This window comes from Ostrea edulis, chromosome 6, assembly GCF_947568905.1.
Source record: "Ostrea edulis chromosome 6, xbOstEdul1.1, whole genome shotgun sequence".
NCBI lineage: Eukaryota > Metazoa > Mollusca > Bivalvia > Ostreida > Ostreidae > Ostrea > Ostrea edulis.
The window spans coordinates 10,690,787-10,712,479 of NC_079169.1; the positions used below are offsets into that span (position 1 = coordinate 10,690,787).

At 35.8% G+C, this 21,693-nt stretch overlaps 2 protein-coding genes and 1 non-coding gene across 5 annotated transcripts; 2 read left to right on the plus strand and 1 right to left on the minus strand.

Moving 5' to 3' along the window:
• The first annotated feature begins 1,374 nt into the window (after positions 1–1,374).
• On the plus strand, positions 1,375–1,447 carry Trnas-gga (transfer RNA serine (anticodon GGA)). Its single transcript has one exon. It is a non-coding gene; the product is annotated as a tRNA-Ser (tRNA).
• A 737-nt stretch (positions 1,448–2,184) lies between these two features.
• Positions 2,185–10,446, minus strand: LOC125683933 (lipoyltransferase 1, mitochondrial-like). Of its 3 annotated transcripts, none has more exons than XM_048925486.2 (5): positions 10,333–10,446; positions 7,550–8,063; positions 6,705–6,815; positions 5,886–6,020; positions 2,185–4,625 (listed from the first exon to the last, which is right to left on the minus strand). In XM_048925486.2, exons 2-5 carry the CDS (start codon positions 8,036–8,038, stop codon positions 4,224–4,226), a joined length of 1,137 nt encoding a protein of 378 aa, XP_048781443.2. In that variant the 5' UTR covers positions 8,039–8,063; positions 10,333–10,446; the 3' UTR covers positions 2,185–4,223. The 3 variants fall into 3 exon arrangements, with proteins under 3 accessions (XP_048781443.2, XP_055997502.1, XP_055997503.1); XM_056141527.1 differs by lacking the exon at positions 10,333–10,446 and adding an exon at positions 8,996–9,303; XM_056141528.1 differs by lacking the exon at positions 10,333–10,446 and adding an exon at positions 7,069–7,138 and having other exon boundaries at positions 7,550–7,724.
• A 35-nt stretch (positions 10,447–10,481) lies between these two features.
• LOC125683934 (coiled-coil domain-containing protein 43-like) lies at positions 10,482–19,506 on the plus strand. Its single transcript, XM_056141529.1, has 5 exons — positions 10,482–10,661; positions 15,560–15,641; positions 17,700–17,844; positions 18,471–18,511; positions 18,643–19,506. Exons 1-5 carry the CDS (start codon positions 10,491–10,493, stop codon positions 18,831–18,833), a joined length of 630 nt encoding a protein of 209 aa, XP_055997504.1. The 5' UTR covers positions 10,482–10,490; the 3' UTR covers positions 18,834–19,506.
• The last annotated feature ends 2,187 nt before the right edge of the window (positions 19,507–21,693 follow it).

The window sequence follows — 21,693 nt, forward strand, 5'->3', positions numbered from 1 at the left end:
CCCGAGCATAGGCCTAAATTTGAAGCCCTTCACCAGTATTGGTGACATCCATATGAGTGAAAAATTCTCAAGAGCGATGTCAAAAAAGATGCAATGAATATTCTTTTCAAAAAAATTTCATACAGAGAGGTCACCAGTGCAAGGTTACGTGCCACAATTTATTAACTTAGTGTGATGCTCAAGACCCTATCAAGACCCTATCGGTGAGGATTCTTAATTATACCTAACATGACATTTGACCTCTGTTTCTAAGGTCATATCCAAAACACCTGTCACAAACCCTAAAATGTTGGATGATCTATGTTAAGTGCCTTAGGTTTGATGCAGCACTAAAGAATCAATAATGGAACACGGAACATCCCCCCCCCCCCCCAGTTATAAAACAAGCACTATAACTATGAGGCTTTGCTATGGCCAGGGGCGGATCCAGGAATTGTGGTTAAGGGGGGCACCACTTTATGAGGCAGGGGGTCTGGGGGCCGCCTTGAGGCCCCCAGTAGGTCCAGGGCGAAACCCTGGTGGGGGCTCAGGGGGTGAAGCCCCTGTATTTTACAGATTATATAGAGCTTAATATATGTCTACTATTTAGTCATTTGTACTATTTTTTATTATTTTTTATAGGGTGAAATTATTAAAATGACACAAATTTTAAGGGTTTTTGGAAAAAATTAAGTTCTCCCAATAAAGCAATTCAAGGAATCAAAAGATTTTGTCATTTATTTCTCCAGGAATGGAAAAAATTATTGCTTCTTTTATCGTTTAGTACATTTTTCTAAACAAGAGACCACGATTTACCTTAAATTAGCCGGCACCCCCCCCCCCCCCCCCCCCTTAAATCCGCCACTGATGGCTGGTCTATGCAATTTAAAGCAATGCATTAAAATATTAACAACAAACCAACAGAATCATGTGGAAAGTGAACATTGTGGAGCAACCAAATGGCTGTGAAAATAATATATTTACTTTCTATCAAATTCATATACACATCTAAATTTGATCCCTTGCATGCATTTACCAATTTGTTACACTTGTAAAACAGCACTATGAAATAAGTGATAATTAAGGCTATAAAAGAATCAATACCATTTGACAGATGTAATTCTTGGGTCAACAAACTCTTTACCCACCGTCAATGATCTCCTTACCACGGTCAATGAACTCCCTTACCCAACAGACAAATAAAATCAGACTTATAATTCTTCTGTTTGATGTATTAATGAAAAACCAACATCATTTTAAAAACCACTATGAGACTCAATTTTCATACAGGAATGGATTCTTCTCATACTACATGCAGTTGGATGTGTTCAGATATTTATTTGTGATGCAACTAACATTGAATTTGTGGTGGTCAGATGGGTTTGACTGCTGGAAGCCAGATAGCTCAGTTGGTAGAGCACCTGACTGGAGATTCAGGGGGCCTGGGTTCGAATCCTGGTCTGGTACATTGTATTATCTCCCTTCCCGTTACAATTGGTGCTGTAGACAAACTCCAGGAACTGATGAGTGTAAATGCCTGCCAAGAATAAAGATTCGGTGGTACAGTATTCACTTTGTAACTGGGGGGTCCTGAATTTGAGCCCCGCTCGTGCCTTGGTCACGTTAAACATGGGTAGTGACTGTTTCTTCACCAAACACTTGGTATTTAAAAGCAAGAATCACGAGTCTTTTGGATATGATCTTAATACAGAGGTCCCATGTCGCCGTCAGGCATTCACACATTAAAGAACCCTGATCACCGTCATAGCCCTGAGCTCTTTAAGCATTGGTCTAAATTTGTGGTACTTGAGCCACAGTTGGTGATGTCTCAATATGAGTGAAAAATTCTCAATGGGACAAAAAAAACAAATAAATGACTAAATCCAGTTACTTTTGTCTTTCCTTTCTTTGGTTTTGCTTTACTGACAAAAGGAAGCTGTACTTTCAAATGAGGGAATAAAGTTATATTTTACTACGTCATCATTTCACTGAAAAAATAATCCTCTATAATTCAAGTTCTCATTTTAGCATTTGATTTATTAGTTGTAACTAAGAAAGAGTAATGGTTCTATAACACAGTCTATAACTGTAGAAAACACACACACATAAGTATGGTATATCTATTGTCTGAGTGACGTCTAGTCCAGTTAACATGGTTATAGCAAACCTCCAGGGCCAGCGAGAAACATTTCATTATAACCAAACTTTTTTTTCTGGTTCAACACATTTATTCAATTCTGTTAGTCAGGATTTTTACAAGTGCCCTATTACATGTACATCCAACCTGACCAGTGGGTATGGGGACTCAATGTTATTTACACAAACACTAGCTCACTTTCACACATGATAGACTTTCATACAAAAGATAGTAGTAAGGAGAAAGAAGATAGAGGGAAAAATTACTCTGGCTGCTGAACAACTACATAAAAATAAGGGGAAAAAATGTCAACATAGGCCATGTTGTTTTGTTCAACCTGTGCACAATCCTAAAAGAGTCTTAAAATTTTGGTCACAAAATCAGTAGAAATATATATTCATGTACAAATTACATGCTGATGTAGCATTTATGCCTATAATCTTCTTATATACATGCACAATGTGATATAAATCATTCTTTCAGGTTTTTTTTTTAATACACAATTTCCATTTTTCCTCAAATTGTTCTATGCAGTTCTTTCTAAGAGCTATAGGTCTTTCAATATGATATACATTTATCCAGATACAGTGAATCTTCTCCAAATCGGCCCTCAGAAAACCGGTTGTCCCTGAATATCGGCCAGTTTTAAAAGTCTTGGCAGAAATCTTAACATTTCCTTACAAAGAAATTCTTACAAAACCGGACACTGGCCACTTTTTAAGAACATTTGTTAACAAACATGTGTATATTACCCTTATAATATTGGCCACTTTCTAAACACAAGAAAATTTGGCCAGATCAAGATTGGCCAGGTGTGAAAATGACTGTCAGACCAACTGGGTGGGAAATTATCCAATGGAGGTGTGAAAAACACAAGTGGCCTCTCCAATTTCTATGGTTTAAGGGTGTTAATTGACAATTAGCTAATCCATGTGACCCTCCCCAATTCTGTACAAAATGTAATAAACAGAGATGGGCATATTGAATGAATACAGTATAAAATGCCATATTGCTGCACCATACTATCGTATGGTATAAGCGGTAGTTAATAAAGAACAAACCCAGGACTGTTAATGATAATAAAAAGATAAATTAATTTTCTTGGTTTCCATAGACTTAAAATTCCTAAGAAACATTCAAATTACAATTTCATATTTACTACTGTACTTTTCAAAAATGTCATAACAAATTTGTTAATGACATAAGCGATGGATGTAAACAGAGTTTTTATAGGTCAGAGGAATTCCAATAATAGGCCTCTGTGTTTTCTTTATGTATCCTGTTATAGATTTTCAGTTTAAAATTAGATGATTTCAGCAAGAGTATTTCTTGTAATAATTACCTTTAGGTACAGGTGGACTACTTTGATCTCCATCGATAATTGATCATAGATCACCAGATCAAAGTGAACAGTGCCTACTTTGTGAAAATTGAGATAAAATGTCTCTAAATGCTATATTCTCAGTAACCGGCCGTTTTTTCCGGTCCAAGAGACAGCCGGTTTAGAGAAGTTTCACTGTGTTCTTAAATTTTACTAGAAGCAGTGGACTTTTAAACATCGAGAAGAATATATATGTTTCAAATGAAAATTTGTGATATTAATCAATTCATTCTCTGAACAGCCAAGTAAAAATGCTTTCTTATCTGTGACAATATTAAATGTAAAAGATTAAAAAAACCATGAATAAACCATACATAAAAAAATTCTGCACTTTTTTACACTCATAAAATATGCTCTAGTGTTTCTTTTTCTCCAACACAGAAACTACAAATGTCATGATTGATTATTTTAATTTTTTTTCAAAAAAGTATTTGTAGATAATATTCTTTGGTTTATTCTATATTGTAACCACTGTATGTTAACCAAATTTTGTTTCATCCAATAAACTTTTGTGATTTTCCTCTCTTCAAAAGGTAATAAATATCACTTCACACCAAGCATGAAATTGTTATAAGATTGTTCATTATAAACATGTTTTACTGTATCATGAGAATTTTTGTAGGTATAAAACTTTTGCCAGGGCTTTCAAAATCCACTGATTTCAAAGGGGGACTGGTTTTCACAATGGGTATCACTGATATCACAATATGGTGGCTGTAAACAGATTTATACACCTGTACACAGAGCTCCCACACAACAGTCAACTATCCATTGTTTCACCTCCTCCTGTTTACAGTCCAGTGGTGACAAGTCGGAAGCCTGTAAAACTGGGTTCAAGTCCTCTCTGTGCAGCCTCCGTCCCGTGAGGTCATTCTGAAGCCTGACTGTAAACTCCATGACATGAGGAACATTACTATCACAAATAATCTCAGAACTCTGTATCCTGCCTTTCTCAAAGTTGAATATCACAGACAGTTCAATTTTATGTTTTTTTGAGGTAAATTTTCTTTTTGTAGTAAATTTTGGAGTTCTACCAAATATCCACTGCCATTCCTCTGCAGACTTTCTTATTTCTGTCACACCTGGGAACAAAGTCTCATCTCCTGGGTCAATCCACTCAATTTCTCCCTGAAGAGAAAGACAAACATTAAAGAAATGAACATGACTTTTGAGCTGTTCATGGTCAATATAAACGGATTTGGATTTGAGGCAAATTCTCTGTGAATCACACTAGCGATTCACAGAGAATAAGCCTCAAATCCAAATCCGTTCATATTGACCATGAACAGCTCAAAAGTCATGTTCATTTCTTATATTTATATTCATTTACTTAAACACCATTTGTTTACATTGCTTGTTGCATAAAACGAACTCCTAAGATCCACCTATGTCACAGTCGTATTGTGATGCACGTCAAAACATAGACATGACGTCACACTTCGTCTTATCCTGCCTTTTATCAACTAGGAGCTAGGAGACCACAAGTTTGGGATGATAATCCACGTAAGTTCACAATCTTAATCCAAGGTGTGACTTTGCAAGATCTTTGTAACGCATGTTGTATTTTTTCAAATCATTACGCTCTCTCAGTCGCATGCTTTAAACTTGTTCATGATCCATTCATAGTCAATATAAATGGATTGTGTCGCATGCTGAAATTGGTTGGTTCATAGAGGAAAATGCGATTTGTAATATAAATATTAGTTCATGAACAGAAGTGTTATGTGCAGTAGGCAAGACATGCAATGAACCAAAGCATTACTGGTCTTCACCATAGCTTGGACAAAATGTGTAATCAGATCGTATTTCATAAAAATTCAACTACAAATATTGCCCTCATTGACAGTCAAGTAAATAAAACACTGACCAATGACTCACTATACTGAAGTCAATCTAAGGGCCATAACTCAACTAGGAGAGATCAGTAACTAAAAATAACTATTTATTAAATATGAACTTTATTTTCACAAAATAAGCAAGAATAATTTGAAGTGAAAATACTGTTTTCGTGAATGATTTTGAATATAAACAAAGTAATGAAGAAGTTGAAGATTCACAAAAATTGTGTCCTGCTAATAAACCTCACAAGGCAGGCTTGCAGAAAAAAAGTATCCAGAAATCTATATACGTTCCAAGGGGACACTCTTACAGTATGATTAAAATGAGTTCCTCAATCAGCTCACTTTTTTATATTGTCACTACAAGGGGTGGATCTATGAGGGGTGAATTTAGGAGATGGTTTTAATCAGACCAACTCCTCTTTCCGTTCCCTTGTTTTTTTATTTTGCCGCTACACAGAGTGGATTGAGGAGCTGGTTTTCATTTGACTGACTCCTTGATCTGCTTCTTTTGTTATTGTCATTAGAAGGAGTGGATTTTAACTCTTACCTGAACTCCAGCTGCCTTATAAAACTCATGACCTATGACCTCCACCAGTGACATGAAATCTATAGTGAAATCACACTCTGACAAGTTCTTTATGGTGGATCTTTTACTGTCAGTGGCTTTGCTGTGGATACCCATCTACAAACAGATCAATAATCTAACAAGAGATTGTTTTTATGAAAAACAAATGTCTCCCCAGCTCCCAAAATTGGAAGTGCTCCAAATGAAATCTCCTCCCCTTAATGTACCGCATGGTATGGAGGAGAAAGCATAAGCAGGAACATAGACATTATGAACTCCGATAAGAAACATAGGAGAAGTGTTCACAAACTATTGACAATATGCACATCTACAAATGACAATGAAGCATTGTACAAAGTTTCAAATCTATCCAATAAGCCATATAGGAGGAGAAATGTTCACAAGCTATTTTACATCCTCCTCCCCTCTTAGATCCACTATAACTTTAAGGAAAATAATTGGATCCTCCTGTCCCACCAATATGCACATCTACAAATGGCGATGAAGCATTGTAAAAAGTTTCAAGACTATACAATAAGCCATATAGAAGAAGTGTTCACAAGATTCTGTGACAGACGAACGGAAAGTACAAAAACAATGTCTACCCCTGAAAGAGGGGAGACATAACAAGATGTCTTATGTCTGATGGTTGTGACTCTTAATTATTTAGCCAAGGTATTTAGTTGTCATACTTTCTTGTTTTACACATAAAATTTTTTCCTTTTAAGTTTTTGAATAATGTTGCCACTTTGAAGTTTCAAGATTAGTGCTATGTATAAAACACTTGGGGTATCTTGTTACCTTCATAGGACTATCCAAGGTCATTTCAAGGTTCTCTACATTTACATCATGGAGGAGTGTGAAATGATGAAATGTGTTGTTTCTTCCCAACTTAGCTGCTGTTCCTGACACCTATTCAGAGAGAAAATCAAAAACATCAAACAACTGCTACCCAAAACCATGAAGAGCATTCCACTTACACTAAGGCTATGAGGCAGTGCTTAGAAATAAATTTCATTTTTGAAAAGACATCAGCCTTGAGCATGAACTGAGGTGCTTCATGCATGAAGCATTGCTGTTCATATCCTTATGTATTTTCAAAAGTCAAAACTGAAATTCATATTTCATAATTGCATTTTGTTTTCATTTCTGTTGGAATACTTACAGCCATCAAAATAGTCGTCCTATATTTATCAAGATTCATACGCACTTTGTTCACATTCATGAGGAAATGGCTATCAATTCAATTGATAAAGATATTGAAGTTAAAAACATTGGAAATGTAAATATAAAAAATCATTCAACAATTAGTATACATATATGTACCAAAAGTGACACGACTTGTTGTTACTGTAAATCTGATTGACAGAGCCCTCGAGTGCTTATACGAAAATTTTATTCTGTGCAATAATCTATCCATGAACTACTTCTGGCCTGGAGGTTATAAAACTTTTTGAATATGTTCTCTATACTCCAACCCATACCCAATACTCAAATCCATACTGAATATTTCACTCTTATATAATAAGTACAGCTTTCGAGTATGAAACAGAATAATGAATATGACTTTGTCTCACATATTATGGGTTTCAAGTATGGAGTATGCACTCAAAACAATTTATAACCTCCAGGCCAGTAAAACCAACCTTGTACAGTCTGTCCAAAACAATGTCCTCTCTGGCATTGACTTCTAAATCCACATCCCAGCGGGAGGTGATGGCCTGAACCACAAGGTCCAGATTCTCCTTCCTGTTGTACAAAGTTCGAGTTTTCAGAAAGGAACAGTTGAGATTTCCCAGGTCATGATACACACACCCCCCTCCACTAATTCTTCGAGCTAACTTGATGCCATGTTCTTTTAGTTTGGGGACATTGCACTCTAGCCACGGATTCTGATGTCGTCCAATCACAACAGCAGGCTTATTTTGCCACATCAAGAGAATAGATTTCTGTTTCAGATCTTCTCTTTCATATAACCATTCTTCAAAGGCTAAATTTGTGTATATATCGTCTGCAGTCGAGACAAACACTTGATGTCTTGGTTTGGTCTGACAGTAGCTTCGCTTATTTAACAGAAAACTCTCAGTTAAAAGATATATTTTCTGCTTCAGTCTTCTGTAACAGAGTTGTGACATATTTCTTCAAAATTCTTCACTCTCCCTGTCAATAGCAAAGAAAAACATATCTTCAATAACTTTTTGATAGTAGTTTAAATACCAAGCAAAGCTCGGGCAGGCCAAAGGCTCATCCACAAAGCATGGCTCAAAAGGTAACACATATGTAATAGAAAAAATGAGCAAATCAGCAAATGATTAGAGATAATTTCTACATACATTCACTGAAAATTTGGTGATCCATATGGGCACCACCATTTTGTTTTGTTCATTAGGTACTTCTACAGTTAATCGTATTTTAATTTTGAATGCCAAAAATACAAGACTGATGTGCAATTTGTAATTCAAACACGCAGTTTGTTAAATTATTATTGTTACGGTTTTTAGCCAATCATCAAAATAGAGAAACAGTAATTCGACTGAATAGATGAACGAGTTCATGAGTTTCTTTAAATGAAAATATATAATATATGCACCCTCACATTTTTACCATTTTGTATTAGTTAATTGGTATTTTTTTTTCTTTTAATTTTTACTGTCTTTTAAATTGCAAATGGGATGTATTGTTGTTTATAATTGTTTGATTTGAAAGAGAAAAAAGTCATGGCTAAATGTGACGTCACAAAGCACGGTTTACTTCGACTGGCATTATATTTCCCGCTTTAAATGAATAGGCGGATCCTATAGTTATCCTCTGTCATATTCATTTCTTAAATGAATTATAATCTACCATACTGAACGAAATTATGATTATAACTTGGGACACACCAATGACAATTTCAAGCTTCGCTCAGTCCAATGGTCACACCGTATATACATATTATAAAGACAATTGACAATTTTGCATTTTGTAAGTGAAAAAAACAAACCATGAGGTAAATTTGCCTCAAGGATAAATGGGACACTGATCATGTGTTTGAGACTTCATGTCAAAGTGGCCATCTTCCCTTTATTAGCAATGACATCATAGCCTACTACCTGTAGTGTTATGTTGTGTAGTAGGCTGTGACATCATAGCAAACTCCCCGTCGAGGCCTCATTACGTCATCTATGTATAGACCTCTCCCAGGTGACACAGTACACTATACAGATTTGTATATTGTGAGTCCGAGATTATCACATGGGCAAATAACACTAAAGAAATAGTTCGTAGTTAAAGCTTGAAAATATTGACAATAACACGTACTGCATGATTAAGAGCATTAATATAAAAGTATGGATTTTATTTTAAACATAAAATGATCAAAAGATCATTAAAAAGTAGGAAGACTCAGTTCAAATTATAGTGTAATGTAATGAATTTGATGTTTATGTTCTTGTTTTGAACTAGTTTGCGTTTGACCCCAATGACATTATGTTTTTGTGTCATTCTAAAATGGTGTCGCACAGTATATGCGGCCTAAGAAATCGCTATCCCATAATGTCTAACTGGAAGAGTTTGGTTTGTGAGCAAACAAACTCTGGCGGAAGTTTGACATCATAGAACTTTGTTGGGTACATTGTGATGTCAAAAACCCGAGCCAGGGTTTCATCCAGCATTTAGTTGTTACTACCCATTTTATATTTAAGGGGAATTTTTGAGAATGTAGTCATGAGCTTCCAGGAGATGGGGGACATTCATGGAATATAATATCCACAGATTATAACAGCCATATAAAGTATTTTATCTATACTGGAAGTCTGACAATTGTAGAAAATGACTTAGAATATCAAAAAAATGATTTTTGTTGAATATTCTTATACAATTTTGTGAAGTTTCTACAAATGAAGGGGATTTTTTTTTTTTTATCTGTGGAAGAGAAATATCCATTTGTTGCCAAGGGGGAAAGGTACCGTTTACCGGTAGTAAAAACAATTAACCTAGATAAATCAACCCTGCGAGAAAATCAATGAATATCTTGAACATGAATATTGAGGTATTATTATTTCTCCCTCGACTTTTATGAAATATTCACATTTTATTTCACTTGAATTATAAATATTGATATTATCAATATTTAAGTATTTGAAAAAGGTTTTTGAAAGAGAATGGCATTGCATGCACTGTGAGAAAATGTGCGTCTTAAAAATACCACCTTAAGCCTAAAAAAAGCTAGTCGGATAGAAATGAAACCTTTCATTTTGTTCAATTAATGTCATACATCATAACAACAGTAACATGCAAAATGAATTCGTTGTTCAAGTTATCACTCGAATTTTCTCAGATTTTGTGTCTCAATTTCTTAAGTTCCTTGATACATTTCCACACAAAACACTCTAAATAAGCCACCGCATAAATTCAGATTTGAAGTGTGTAGAAGATTATAAAAATCTACCCGATATCAAAATTCATAACAAAAAGTAATGAAATCAGAAATGTCATTTTCTCATGCCGACAATATATTCATGGGCGCCGCCATTAAAGCCGTTCGGATAACCTCGTAAATTGTCACACTTCGGAGACTATTACAGCCGAAACATTCACATTATAAACATGGCAGCTGCCAGTGCTAGTTTTGAGGATTGGTTGGCAGAGAAATTGACGTCTTTGAATCCAGAAGTTGATACTGAAGTTTTCGTGACCTATATCATTGGTATCCTAGAAACAGAGACTGATGCAGAAGATACCCGAGAATCCGTCATGGATATTTTGGGAGAAGTTCTGGTAAACAGTTTATATGTTTACAACAATAATCTGATTTCTCTGTATTTTAATCATTACTGAGATCGCAGGGACTGTTTGCCTTCTTTTATACACTGACCTTTCTCTATAATATGTATACGGTGTGACCGTTGGACCGAGCGAAGCATGTAATGGTCATTGGAGTGTCCCAAGTGGTAATCATAATTCCGTTAAGTACGGTAGATTATGATTCATTTAAAAATATATATTTTTAATGAAATTTTCCTTGCGCTAAAAACCCTGTAAGATCTCAATATTCAAGGGGTTTATATGGGGAGAACAGTTTTACAGGATCCGCCTATTCATTGAACGCAGGAAATAAAACGCAAGGCGACGTCAACTGTGCATTGTGACGTCACAGTTAGCCTCTACTTTTTTCTCTTTTTCAAAGCAAACAATTATAAACAACAATAATACATTCCGTATGCAATGAAAAAGGCCGTTATAAAACTAAACAAAATTAACCAATAAATTCAAAATGGTAAAAAAAGTAACTGTAATTTTATCGTATATTCTTATTCAAAGAAACTCATGAACGTGTTCATCTATTTAGTCGTATTACGGTTGTATATGTAATTATTTGCTAAAACCTGTTATAATGACAATTATACTATTCACTTTGAACAAACTGAGTGTTTAAATTACGAATTGCACGTCAGAGTCTTCTATCATTGGCATTCAAAATAAAACACGAATAACTGTTGAAGCAGGTAATGAAAAAATAAATGGCGGTGCCCATATGGATCACAAAAATTTCAGTGAACGTATATAGAGATTATCTCTTTTTCTTTTGCTGAATTTGACTTTTTTCTTTTACATACGTGTTACCTTTAGAGCCTTGCTTCGCGGACGGGCCTTTGGCCCGTCCGAGCTTCGCTCGGTATGAAATATCGATGTAAAGAAGGATCACTATTTAAAAGAAGGTAACTATATCGTGGCAGGTTCCTGAGATACAGATTGGGATTATCAAAATGTTAAATTGTTGCTAACATCAAGTATCATACATATTACACGAAACTGTTAACTTTGATACCCACCTTCCTCTGTTGTAAAAGTTCAGAGCAAAGACTAATTAGATTCTTATATCAAAATTTGTCTCGTAGCAATCTGATTGAAATCAGATCTCGGTTTGATACTTTGCTACACGAAGTGACATATCAGATTGCGAGCTGATCAGTAATCTGATTTTGATATCAGATTAGACTGCAAGGGAATTGATGCATCTTCTAATTGATCGTAAATGTACTCGGTATGCTGTAATGTATAAATTTTTGTGCTCTGGATCCTATGTTTCCTTTGTGACAGTCATTGTATAACTCCATTTAGGCCTATATATTCCTGTATGTTTTTTCTAACTTTGATATCTATAGAAATAAACAGTGGGTAACCAGGGTTGCGGAAAGGCTTTTACTTAATTATTTAAATAATTAACTGTAAAGTGATGATTCATACATGTTTTGATTCTCCCAGTCTCACGGGAAGGCATGATTTTGAAAGTCTCATCTCCCAACTACACATCTAAATTTTTGGTTGTGTGTAATTTTTTCATACCTTTAATTTCCACAACTCTACCACACTCAAACCATTGTATAAATCACTGTGATAGGTGTGTAGCAGTCAGCCAGGTTTGAACGCTGGTGGCCAGATAGCTCAGTTGGTAGAACACTTAACTAGAGATTCAGGGGCCTGGGTTTGAATCCCGGCCTGGTGCATTGCATTTTCTCCCTGCCTGTTACTTATGGTGCCATAGACCAGTCCCTAGAACTGACAGGTGAAAATGCATGCCAGGGGATTAATATCCTGGGTTGATGTTTTCAAGTGTAAAGACATTTAAGGTGGGAGGAATGTAGCAGTCAGCCAGGCTTGATCGTAACTTTAATTTCTACAGCTGATGGCCAGATAGCTCAGTTGGTTGAGCACCTGACTAGAGATTCAGGGGGGCCGTGTTCAAATCCTGGTCTGGTCTGTTGCATTTTCTCCCTTCCTGTTACAATTGGTGCCGTAGACCAGCCCCTTGAACTGACAGGTGAAAATGAAGATCCTGGGTTGATGTCTTCAGGTGTGAAGACATTTAAGGAGGGAGGAATGTAGCGGTCAACCGGACTCGATCCCCCACCTTCAGATCGGAGCCTATGTCCATAACAAAACAGAATTAAAATTTGAATCCCACGGAAATGAGTAATTTTTATAATACACGTATCAGAGTCCTAGGTAACAAACAACAGAGTGAGCTACAACAAAGAACAACTCTTCATGTTGTCCGCTCAATATCTTGAAAACCATTCACTTGATGATAATGATAATTCATATGTGGGTTGGTTATGAGTAGAAGAGGACCCCTATTATTTTTCAGGTCAAAAGGTCAAGGGTCAATCTACTCTGGACATAGGAATATAATGTCCGCTCAATATCTTGAGAACCCTTTGCTTGAAAGACATCAAACTTGGCACACTCATACATCCTAAGGAGTAGATGACCCCTATTGATTTTGAGGTCATATGGTCAAGGGGCAAACTGGGCATAGGAATATACTGACCATTCAATGTCTAGAGAACCCTTTGCTTGACAGACATCAAACTTGGTACACCAGTACATCTTCAGAAGAAGATGACCCCTATTGATTTTGAGGTCACATGGTCAAAGGTCAAGGGTCAAACTGGACATAGGAATATACTGTCTGTTCAATATCTTGAGAACCCTTTGCTTGACAGACATCAAACTTGGTACCGTATATACTCGCCTATAAGTTGGATTTTTGGGAGTCAATTTTTGGTCCAAAACTCTATGTCTGACTTATAGACATGTCCTAAGAAGATTGGTATTTTTCTAGGCGGCGTAATGTAGTGTTTTTTTAAACAACTCCGATGATTATCATGGACAACCACACAAATGATTATTGTTTACAAATATCTAGACATATTGTATTGTTTATGTATTTTAAAATGATTTATAAAGTACAAGTATTTACATATTTTTATCTTGTTTAAAATTATTTACATACCGGTAACTAATACTTTCAATTCAACTAATCTATCGTTTATCGGTAAAATTGAATACGTCGGTTTCGAGATACGTCCGGGTTATTTCCCTTTGGCGAACTCTCGTACATAGTGAGACGCGAAACAATTTGTTTACACGCGGGAGTGGGACAGATATGCATCACTGTGTAAGTGAATGTACTCAGTAAGTCTCTCATACGCTGTTTGATCCCCCGAATTCAACTGATACACTAAGTAAGTGATAAGTATTTATGGAGTAATTAAATACATAGAATTGTTATCATTTTACGTTATTTTGCTGGTCAAAAGTACCATATCTAAGATATTGCTTGCAAATATGACATTGTTTTTATGTTTCCACTTTAGTAAAACATTTATTTCGACGGTATTTTGTATTTCCCACATTTACGTATTTAAAGAAAAGCTGCTTTTAATACATTTCATCATCTTCCTCGTTGACTGTAGGTCCACTCTGTCCCACTTAGACATTCAAAGTTCTACTAAATTCACCTCCTACACAGAAGAGTTCGTATCTCGAAACTGACGTATTACGAACCCGATTTAATACTGAAATATTCATATGTATACCGGCTGAAATATATTTCATAAAAGATTGAATATATTGTTAACAAATAATTTAGATCATCATTCTTGACCCTTAAAAACTCTATTGTTGATACATTGAATTATACCGGAACCCCACAATAACCGTGAGGCGTGTGCCACTAAGTAAACATGGTGTCAGGTACTGGTAATTAGGAGACCATAATTGCGTAGGTAAACAAGGGATCATTGTCCATAATAGATCAAGGGTTGCATTTAAACCCCAAACAGATATTGCTTGGATATTGAGCACCTCATAATTATTAATTTCTCAAAATATTTTTTGAAACATAGGTAAAAACACTAGAGCATTGACTTGAAATTGTCAACCGATTCTGACAAAAATTTGTACTGACTTATAAGTGGGTCAATGGCAAATTCCTACAAAATAACCTTAAAAAATACAACCGACTTATAGGCGGACCGACTTATAGGCAAGTATATACGGTACACTGGTACGTCTTCAGGAGAAGATGACCCCTATTGATTTTGAGGTCACAAGGTCAAGGGTCACATTGGACATAGGAATATACTGTCCGTTCAATATCTTGAGAACCCTTTGCTTGACAGACATCAAACTTGGTACACTGGTACATCTTCAGGAGAAAGTGACCCCTATTGATTTTGAGGTCACATGTTTAAAGTCAAGGGTCAAACTGGACATTGGAATATACTGTCTGCTCAATATCTTGAGAACCCTTTTCTTGACAGACATCACACTTGGTACACTGGTACGTCTTCAGGAGAAGATGACCCTTATTGATTTTGAGGTCACATGGTCAAAAGTCAAGGGTCAAACTGGACATAGGAATATACTGTCTTTTCAATATCTTGAGAACACTTTGCTTGACAGACATCAAACTTGGTACACTGGTACATCTTCAGGAGTTGATGACCCCTATTGATTTTTAGGTCACATGGTCAATCCACTCTTGACAAAGGAAGATCTTGTCTGCTCAATATTTTGAATTGATGATACTACTCTCAATTAAATGATGTGTGTGTATAACCCTTTTCAATTTTGCACCATGGGGGGCATATGTGTTTTACAAACATCTCTTGTTTCATTTAATTGTTATATTTTTGCATTCCTCTTCTTACCCTTGTGAAGTGCCTTAGAGTAATTTGTTTTATATAAGGCGCTATATAAATTTTATTATCATTATTATTAACACCATGAACAATCAACTTTTCACAATCCATGTAACGAGCCATGAAGGTAGTAGCTTGTAACAGTGTAGAATGATACCATTAATCCCTCACTTTTCTCAATTTCAGGAGAGTGACAGGGAAAAAGTATGTGATGAAGTAATACAGAGGTGGAATCTGAAACACAGCAAACCAGCACAACCGGAAACAGGTCTGATAACAAACACAACCAGAAACAGTCTGATAACAAACAAACACAACCAGAAACAGTCTGATAACAAACAAACACAACCAGAAACAATCTGATTACAAACAAACACAACCAGAAACAGTCTGGTTACAAACACAACCAAAAACAGTCTGATTACAAACACAACCAGAAACAGTCTGATTACAAACACAACCAGAAACAGTCTGATAACAAACACAACCAGAAACAGTCTGATTACAAACATAACCAGAAACAGTCTGATAACAAACACAACCAGAAACAGTCTGATTACAAACACAACCAGAAACAGTCTGATAACAAACACAACCAGAAACAGTCTGATTACAAACATAACCATAAACAGTCTACAAACAAACACAACCAGAAACAGTCTGATTACAAACACAACCATAAACAGTCTACAAACAAACACAACCAGAAACAGTCTGATTACAAACACAACCAGAAACAGTCTGATAACAAACACAACCAGAAACAGTCTGATGACAAACACAACCAGAAACAGTCTGATAACAAACAAACACAACCTGAAACAGTCTGATGACAAACACAGCCAGAAACAGTCTGATAACAAACAAAAACAACCAGAAACAGTCTGATAACAAACACAACCAGAAACAATCTGATAACAAACAAACACAACCAGAAACAGTCTGATAACAAACACAACCAGAAACAGTCTGATTACAAACACAACCAGAAACAGTCTGATAACAAACAAACACAACCAGAAACAGTCTGATAACAAACACAACCAGAAACAATCTGATTACAAACACAACCAGAAACAGTCTGATTACAAACACAACCAGAAACAATCTGATTACAAACACAACCAGAAACAGTCTGATTTCAAACACAACCAGAAACAGTCTGATAACAAACACAACCAGAAACAGTCTGATAACAAACACAACCAGAAACAGTCTGATAACAAACAAACACAACCTGAAACAGTCTGATAACAAACACAACCAGAAACAGTCTGATAACAAACAAACACAACCAGAAACAGTCTGATAACAAACACAACCAGAAACAGTCTGATTACAAACACAACCAGAAACAGTCTGATTACAAACACAACCAGAAACAGTCTGATAACAAACACAACCAGAAACAGTCTGATTGCAAACACAACCAGAAACAGTCTGATAACAAACACAACCAGAAACAGTCTGATTACAAACAAACACAACCAGAAACAGTCTCATAACAAACAAACACAACCAGAAACAGTCTGATTACAAACACAACCAGAAACAGTCTGATTACAAACACAACCAGAAACAAACATTTTATTAAATGTTGTTTTTCATTCTCTCAAAATCTTGAACAAGAAAATTTGACTGTTTAACTCTTGAGGACTCTTTTGTATTGAAGTCACAGAAGGTACTTGTGCAAGTATTGCTTGTCTTGTAAGACTAGAGAATCAGATATATACAATATTACAAAAGTTTGCTACTTAAGATGTTGACTTCATGAGAATCTAATATGAGAATCAAAATTAAATACAGCTTTGAATTTAACAAATACTAGTTTGGCTTTAAGATTAGTGGGCAAGAATTTCTTTTTCATTATTTGTTTTGCAAAAAGGACATTGAAATGAATAATTGTGGTCTTCATTGCTTGAAAACTAATTCTGTTACCGTGCTTGTGTTCCACAATGACCGTTTTCATTAGGAAGGCCATGAATTTGACCAGGAGAAGATTTAAATTTTTATAACTGTCTACTGAAACATTGAGAGATTAAAATCTACTCAGACATTATAAAAGACAGGTAATATTATTGTATTTTTACATTAAATAATGATAGTGCTCCCAGTTATCATGCTTTTCATATCTTCAATTCAAAAGAGTGTGGAAGTTTAAGTAATCGTAATACGAAGTATTAGAATACAGGCTATCCAGCCCTTAAATTTCTGCTTTTATCCCAAAAATTAGCCCTAATTTTTTGTCAACAAGTGCTGGGCAGCCTGAAAATGGGAAAACTTTACGTTCAGAGTTATTTTATTTGTCATGGAAACTGAATTGCAGATACCAGTACACTAGCCACACAGTTGTCAGAAATCCTCGAGAAGCAGACAATTGAAACCGTAAAACCCAAAGAGAAGAGTGCTGAAGAAATAGCACGAAAGGAAGCCATCTTGGCTCAGTATGCTGCTGTTTCAGGTGGAGAAACGTATCCTTCACTGGACATGAAATATTAATTTTTATTTCTTCATAGAGATCATGAGATACAGGTGTTTGTTCTAATTAAAGATCATCCAAAGTACAGAGAACCACTTTCATGAACACCTCTACTTTCTATACCTCACTCACTAGTCGCATTAGTATAGTTTGGGTGATCACTTGGCAACATAGCTGCAATAATGTAGCCCTCTCCAACTTTTTGTATTCTGAACCCCCCCCCCCCTCCCCCCAAATTGGAGAGGGCTACATCATTATTGCAGCTATTGACAATGGAAAGACCCAGGTTCAATTCTCAATCATGGCACTGCATTAAACCTAAGACATTAGTGACTGTTCCTTCACCAATTGCCTGACATTAGAAGTAAAAGTCTTAGATCTTTCAGGTGTGACTTTTAAACTTTTAAAATAGAGGTCCCATGTGATGGTAGGCTTTGGCACAATAAAGAATCCTCACAACTATGACCTTGAGCTTCATGCATAGGTCAAAATTTGTGGCACTTCATCTATAGCTGGTAACATCTCAACCTGAGTGAAAAATTTTCAAATAGTGTATTAAAAAACATGCAAGCAAAACTAATTGAACTGAAGTATTTAATGGCCTTGACCTTCATACAGAGATGAGGAGGCGGAGGATCCCGGGGGGCAAGAGGCAGGCGGTAAGTTTCTCCTAATTATTATTTTCATAACAGGCATTCTGCTGAGTTGGAATTTGTATGTAGAGTTATCCCCCTTCCTTCATTTCTATCGCTTTCATTGTTCTATAGGAACTGTTATATTTACTTTGTAGGGGCATTAGCGAAAAATGACAATGCTGAAGCGGTGCAGAGGGCTGTGCAAGAACAGAGAGAGAAGTCCAAGCAGGACTATCAGAAGAAGAAGGAGAAGGAGAAACAAGACCGTGAGGTACAAAAACAGAAAGAGAAGGACAGAAAAGAGACGGAGAAGAAACGGACACAGAAAGGAGAGAGGCGAAGATAACGACAGATTCCACTAGGATGTTTAGTGATTCATGTATTTCTATTCATAATAATGTATAATTTAGAGATGAAATTTTTTAAAATTTTAAGTTACGGTATACTTCTCTTGTGCGATAATGACTTTTTTATAGACAAAAAATGAGTGAGACAACTAGAGTGGGTTTCATTGCTTTTTAATCTAATATCACAAATATGTTGATATTTAACAAAATTAGACAGTTTTTATACAACATATTATTGATGTATAGGTCTCACAATGGACAGATATGAGTAGGATTGTATATGTTGCTGATTTTGGAAAACACTTGCATTTGACCGTGACCTTCAGAATGAAATTATAAAAATGCCTTTCAACTGCTGTGTCACAGTGCCCATTCAATTTGATGAGAGGATTATATTTTTCAAGAATTCTTTTCTTTCCCACGTTTGCCTCTGACTTTTTACCTATTACTGAATCAGTACACTATTGCTGTGTTATACGGAATTGCTGTATAATTTGGACACTTGGATTGTTGATTGGGTATGTCTTTTGACAATAAAGAAGAAATTGTATGTAGTGGGCTGATTCTTGATGTTACACGTACTTTAATTATCTGATCAACTGTTATGGTTTAAGTTAATTTTTCACTCATCAGAACCCTATTTTTTGTCTTCATTAAATATTGCAATCTGTATTTTGTGTAAAGTTTTAAACCTTACATTGAAATTTTGAAAAATATTGGATAATATACTGTTATCAGGTTTGTTACCGAGAAATTTGTCGGGTTGTTAAAGTCCATAGAAGATTAGGTGAAGCTGAGCTTTCTATGGACTTTAACAATCTGACAAGTTTTGTAGACCGTCAGTAACAAACCTAATAAGTGATTTGTCTTGTCCTGGACCAATATGTCTTACTGTAATATATGTGTAAGTAAGAAATACAATTGGACAATATGTTGTTGTCTAAATTTTGCTATGGTACTCACCGTGTAAGGAAAATTAGATGACAATTGTGTGACACATTTTATCCAATGAAGGAGCATCACTGAAGTCTGAAAATATATTTATTTACGGCAGATTTCAGCACTTTGTTCTAAATGCTAAATTGTTTGTGGGATACAGCAGTTTGATTTCAAAATTATTATTCAAACGCCTTACAGAAGACATGGGGTTATTTTGTAACCACTACTTATGCAAATGTCAGTTGCACTTTCATAAAGTGCATAAATAGTGGTTACAAAATAAAGCAATGTCTGACAACTGATGGAATTAGGTAAGTACATTGTAGGTTTTAATCTGCACTGAAATGGAAAGATGGTTTGTGTAGGTCTACAGGAATTTTTTTTTATCAAGACACATTGAAGAAAAATTTCATTCTAGTTTAAATTAACCCAAGACTACATACTACTGTTTGGGTAATCAATGATTTAAATTCATCCAGTTTTAAATATTCCCATTCAGAATGAGGGTGAAGGGGGGATATTTTCTTAGAATCTAGTACTAAATCACAGCAATCTGATTAAAATCAGATCTTTAATCCACTCTGTTATTGTTATGTCACTACACAAAAGCTTCCTGACATAGTGCAGATTCAAGTTTTATAAATTATGGTCCTCGGGGGTAGGTTGGGGCCACAGTTGGGGATAAAAAGTTTTACATACAAATATATAGGGAAAATCTTTAAATATGGGCCAAGATGACTCAGGCAAGAGACGTGGTCCATGGGCCTCATTTCAAATTGTGGTCAGTTGGTTTTTGTTAGCGTCTGGCAATTTCTCTGATTGTTTAAACAGCTTCCTTCATCCAATATTTTTAAACTTGTCTGATAAATTTTTGTATTGTCTGCCCCATCTACGTTTTTGACTTTTACTTCAGAACCACAATTTCATCCAAACTTGTTAGAAGGCATCTTTGGGTAAAGAGGATTTATTGTTGTTCAAATGTAGGGAGACACCGATTTCAAATAATCAAGTGAAGACAAAATGGTTATATCATTTAGTAGTCTATCTCTCAAGTTTGGCCACTGGGACAGAAAAGTTGAAACTTGCATGAAAGCTTGTTCATATTATGGTCCGAGGGGGATGTAATGTGGGGCCACAATGGGGATCAAAGATGACATGGGGATATGTAGGAAAACATCTTCTCCAGAAGTTCTGAGCAATCAAACTTTGCACAAATCATCCTTATGTATTGAAGGGTTGTTTTTCCAAAGGGGAGATCATCAAAAATGGCAAAGATAGGGTGGGGGTCATTTAAAAATCTTCAAGAACTATTGGGCCAGAAAAGTTGGAAATATAAGTGAAAGTTTCCTGACAAGTAGATTCAAATCATAGCTTCTGGGAGTGCGGTAGGGATAAAAGTTGTACATCGGGATACACAGCAAAATTCCGCTCGAGAACAGTAGGGCTATAATTAATCATATTAATATGCAAGCATTCCCAGGTAGTGTGGTTCAAGTTTATTCAAATTGTGGCTCCTAGCAGTTGGATGGGGCCACAATGGGGAATTAAAGCTTGACTTGTGAATATTTAGGAAATTTTTTTCTCACGAACAGAAGGGCCATCACTATTCACATCAATCAGCAAACAACACGAGGTAGTGCAGATGCGAGTTAATAGTGGCTCGGAAGTAGGGTGGGGCCACAATATTTTTTAGGGGATCTAAGTTTTACATGGGAATGTATGGGGAAATGTCTTTAAAAATCTTCTCAAGAACAGCATGGCCTTTGTTAATCATGTTAATATGCAAGCATCCCCAGGTAGGGCAGATTCAAGTTTGTTCAGATTGTGGGCCTGAGAAGTAGGGTGGGGCCACAATAGTTTTAGATCAGAGTATGAACGACAGCTCCTCACACCAGCATGCTCTTCATGAAGTATGCTGGC

Bases quoted from the DNA above. Each gene is read 5' to 3' on its own strand.
- LOC125683933 (XM_048925486.2), bottom strand. From the start codon at position 8,038: ATGTCACAACTCTGTTACAGAAGACTGAAGCAGAAAATATATCTTTTA. The intron at 6,816-7,549 runs GTTGGTTTTACT...CTCTCTGAATAG, and splicing joins TTTTGGACAGACTGTACAAG to GTGTCAGGAACAGCAGCTAA. The intron at 4,626-5,885 runs GTAAGAGTTAAA...CTTTCTCTTCAG, and splicing joins ATAAGGCAGCTGGAGTTCAG to GGAGAAATTGAGTGGATTGA.
- LOC125683934 (XM_056141529.1), top strand. From the start codon at position 10,491: ATGGCAGCTGCCAGTGCTAGTTTTGAGGATTGGTTGGCAGAGAAATTG. The intron at 10,662-15,559 runs GTAAACAGTTTA...TCTCAATTTCAG, and splicing joins ATATTTTGGGAGAAGTTCTG to GAGAGTGACAGGGAAAAAGT. The intron at 18,512-18,642 runs GTAAGTTTCTCC...TTTACTTTGTAG, and splicing joins CGGGGGGCAAGAGGCAGGCG to GGGCATTAGCGAAAAATGAC.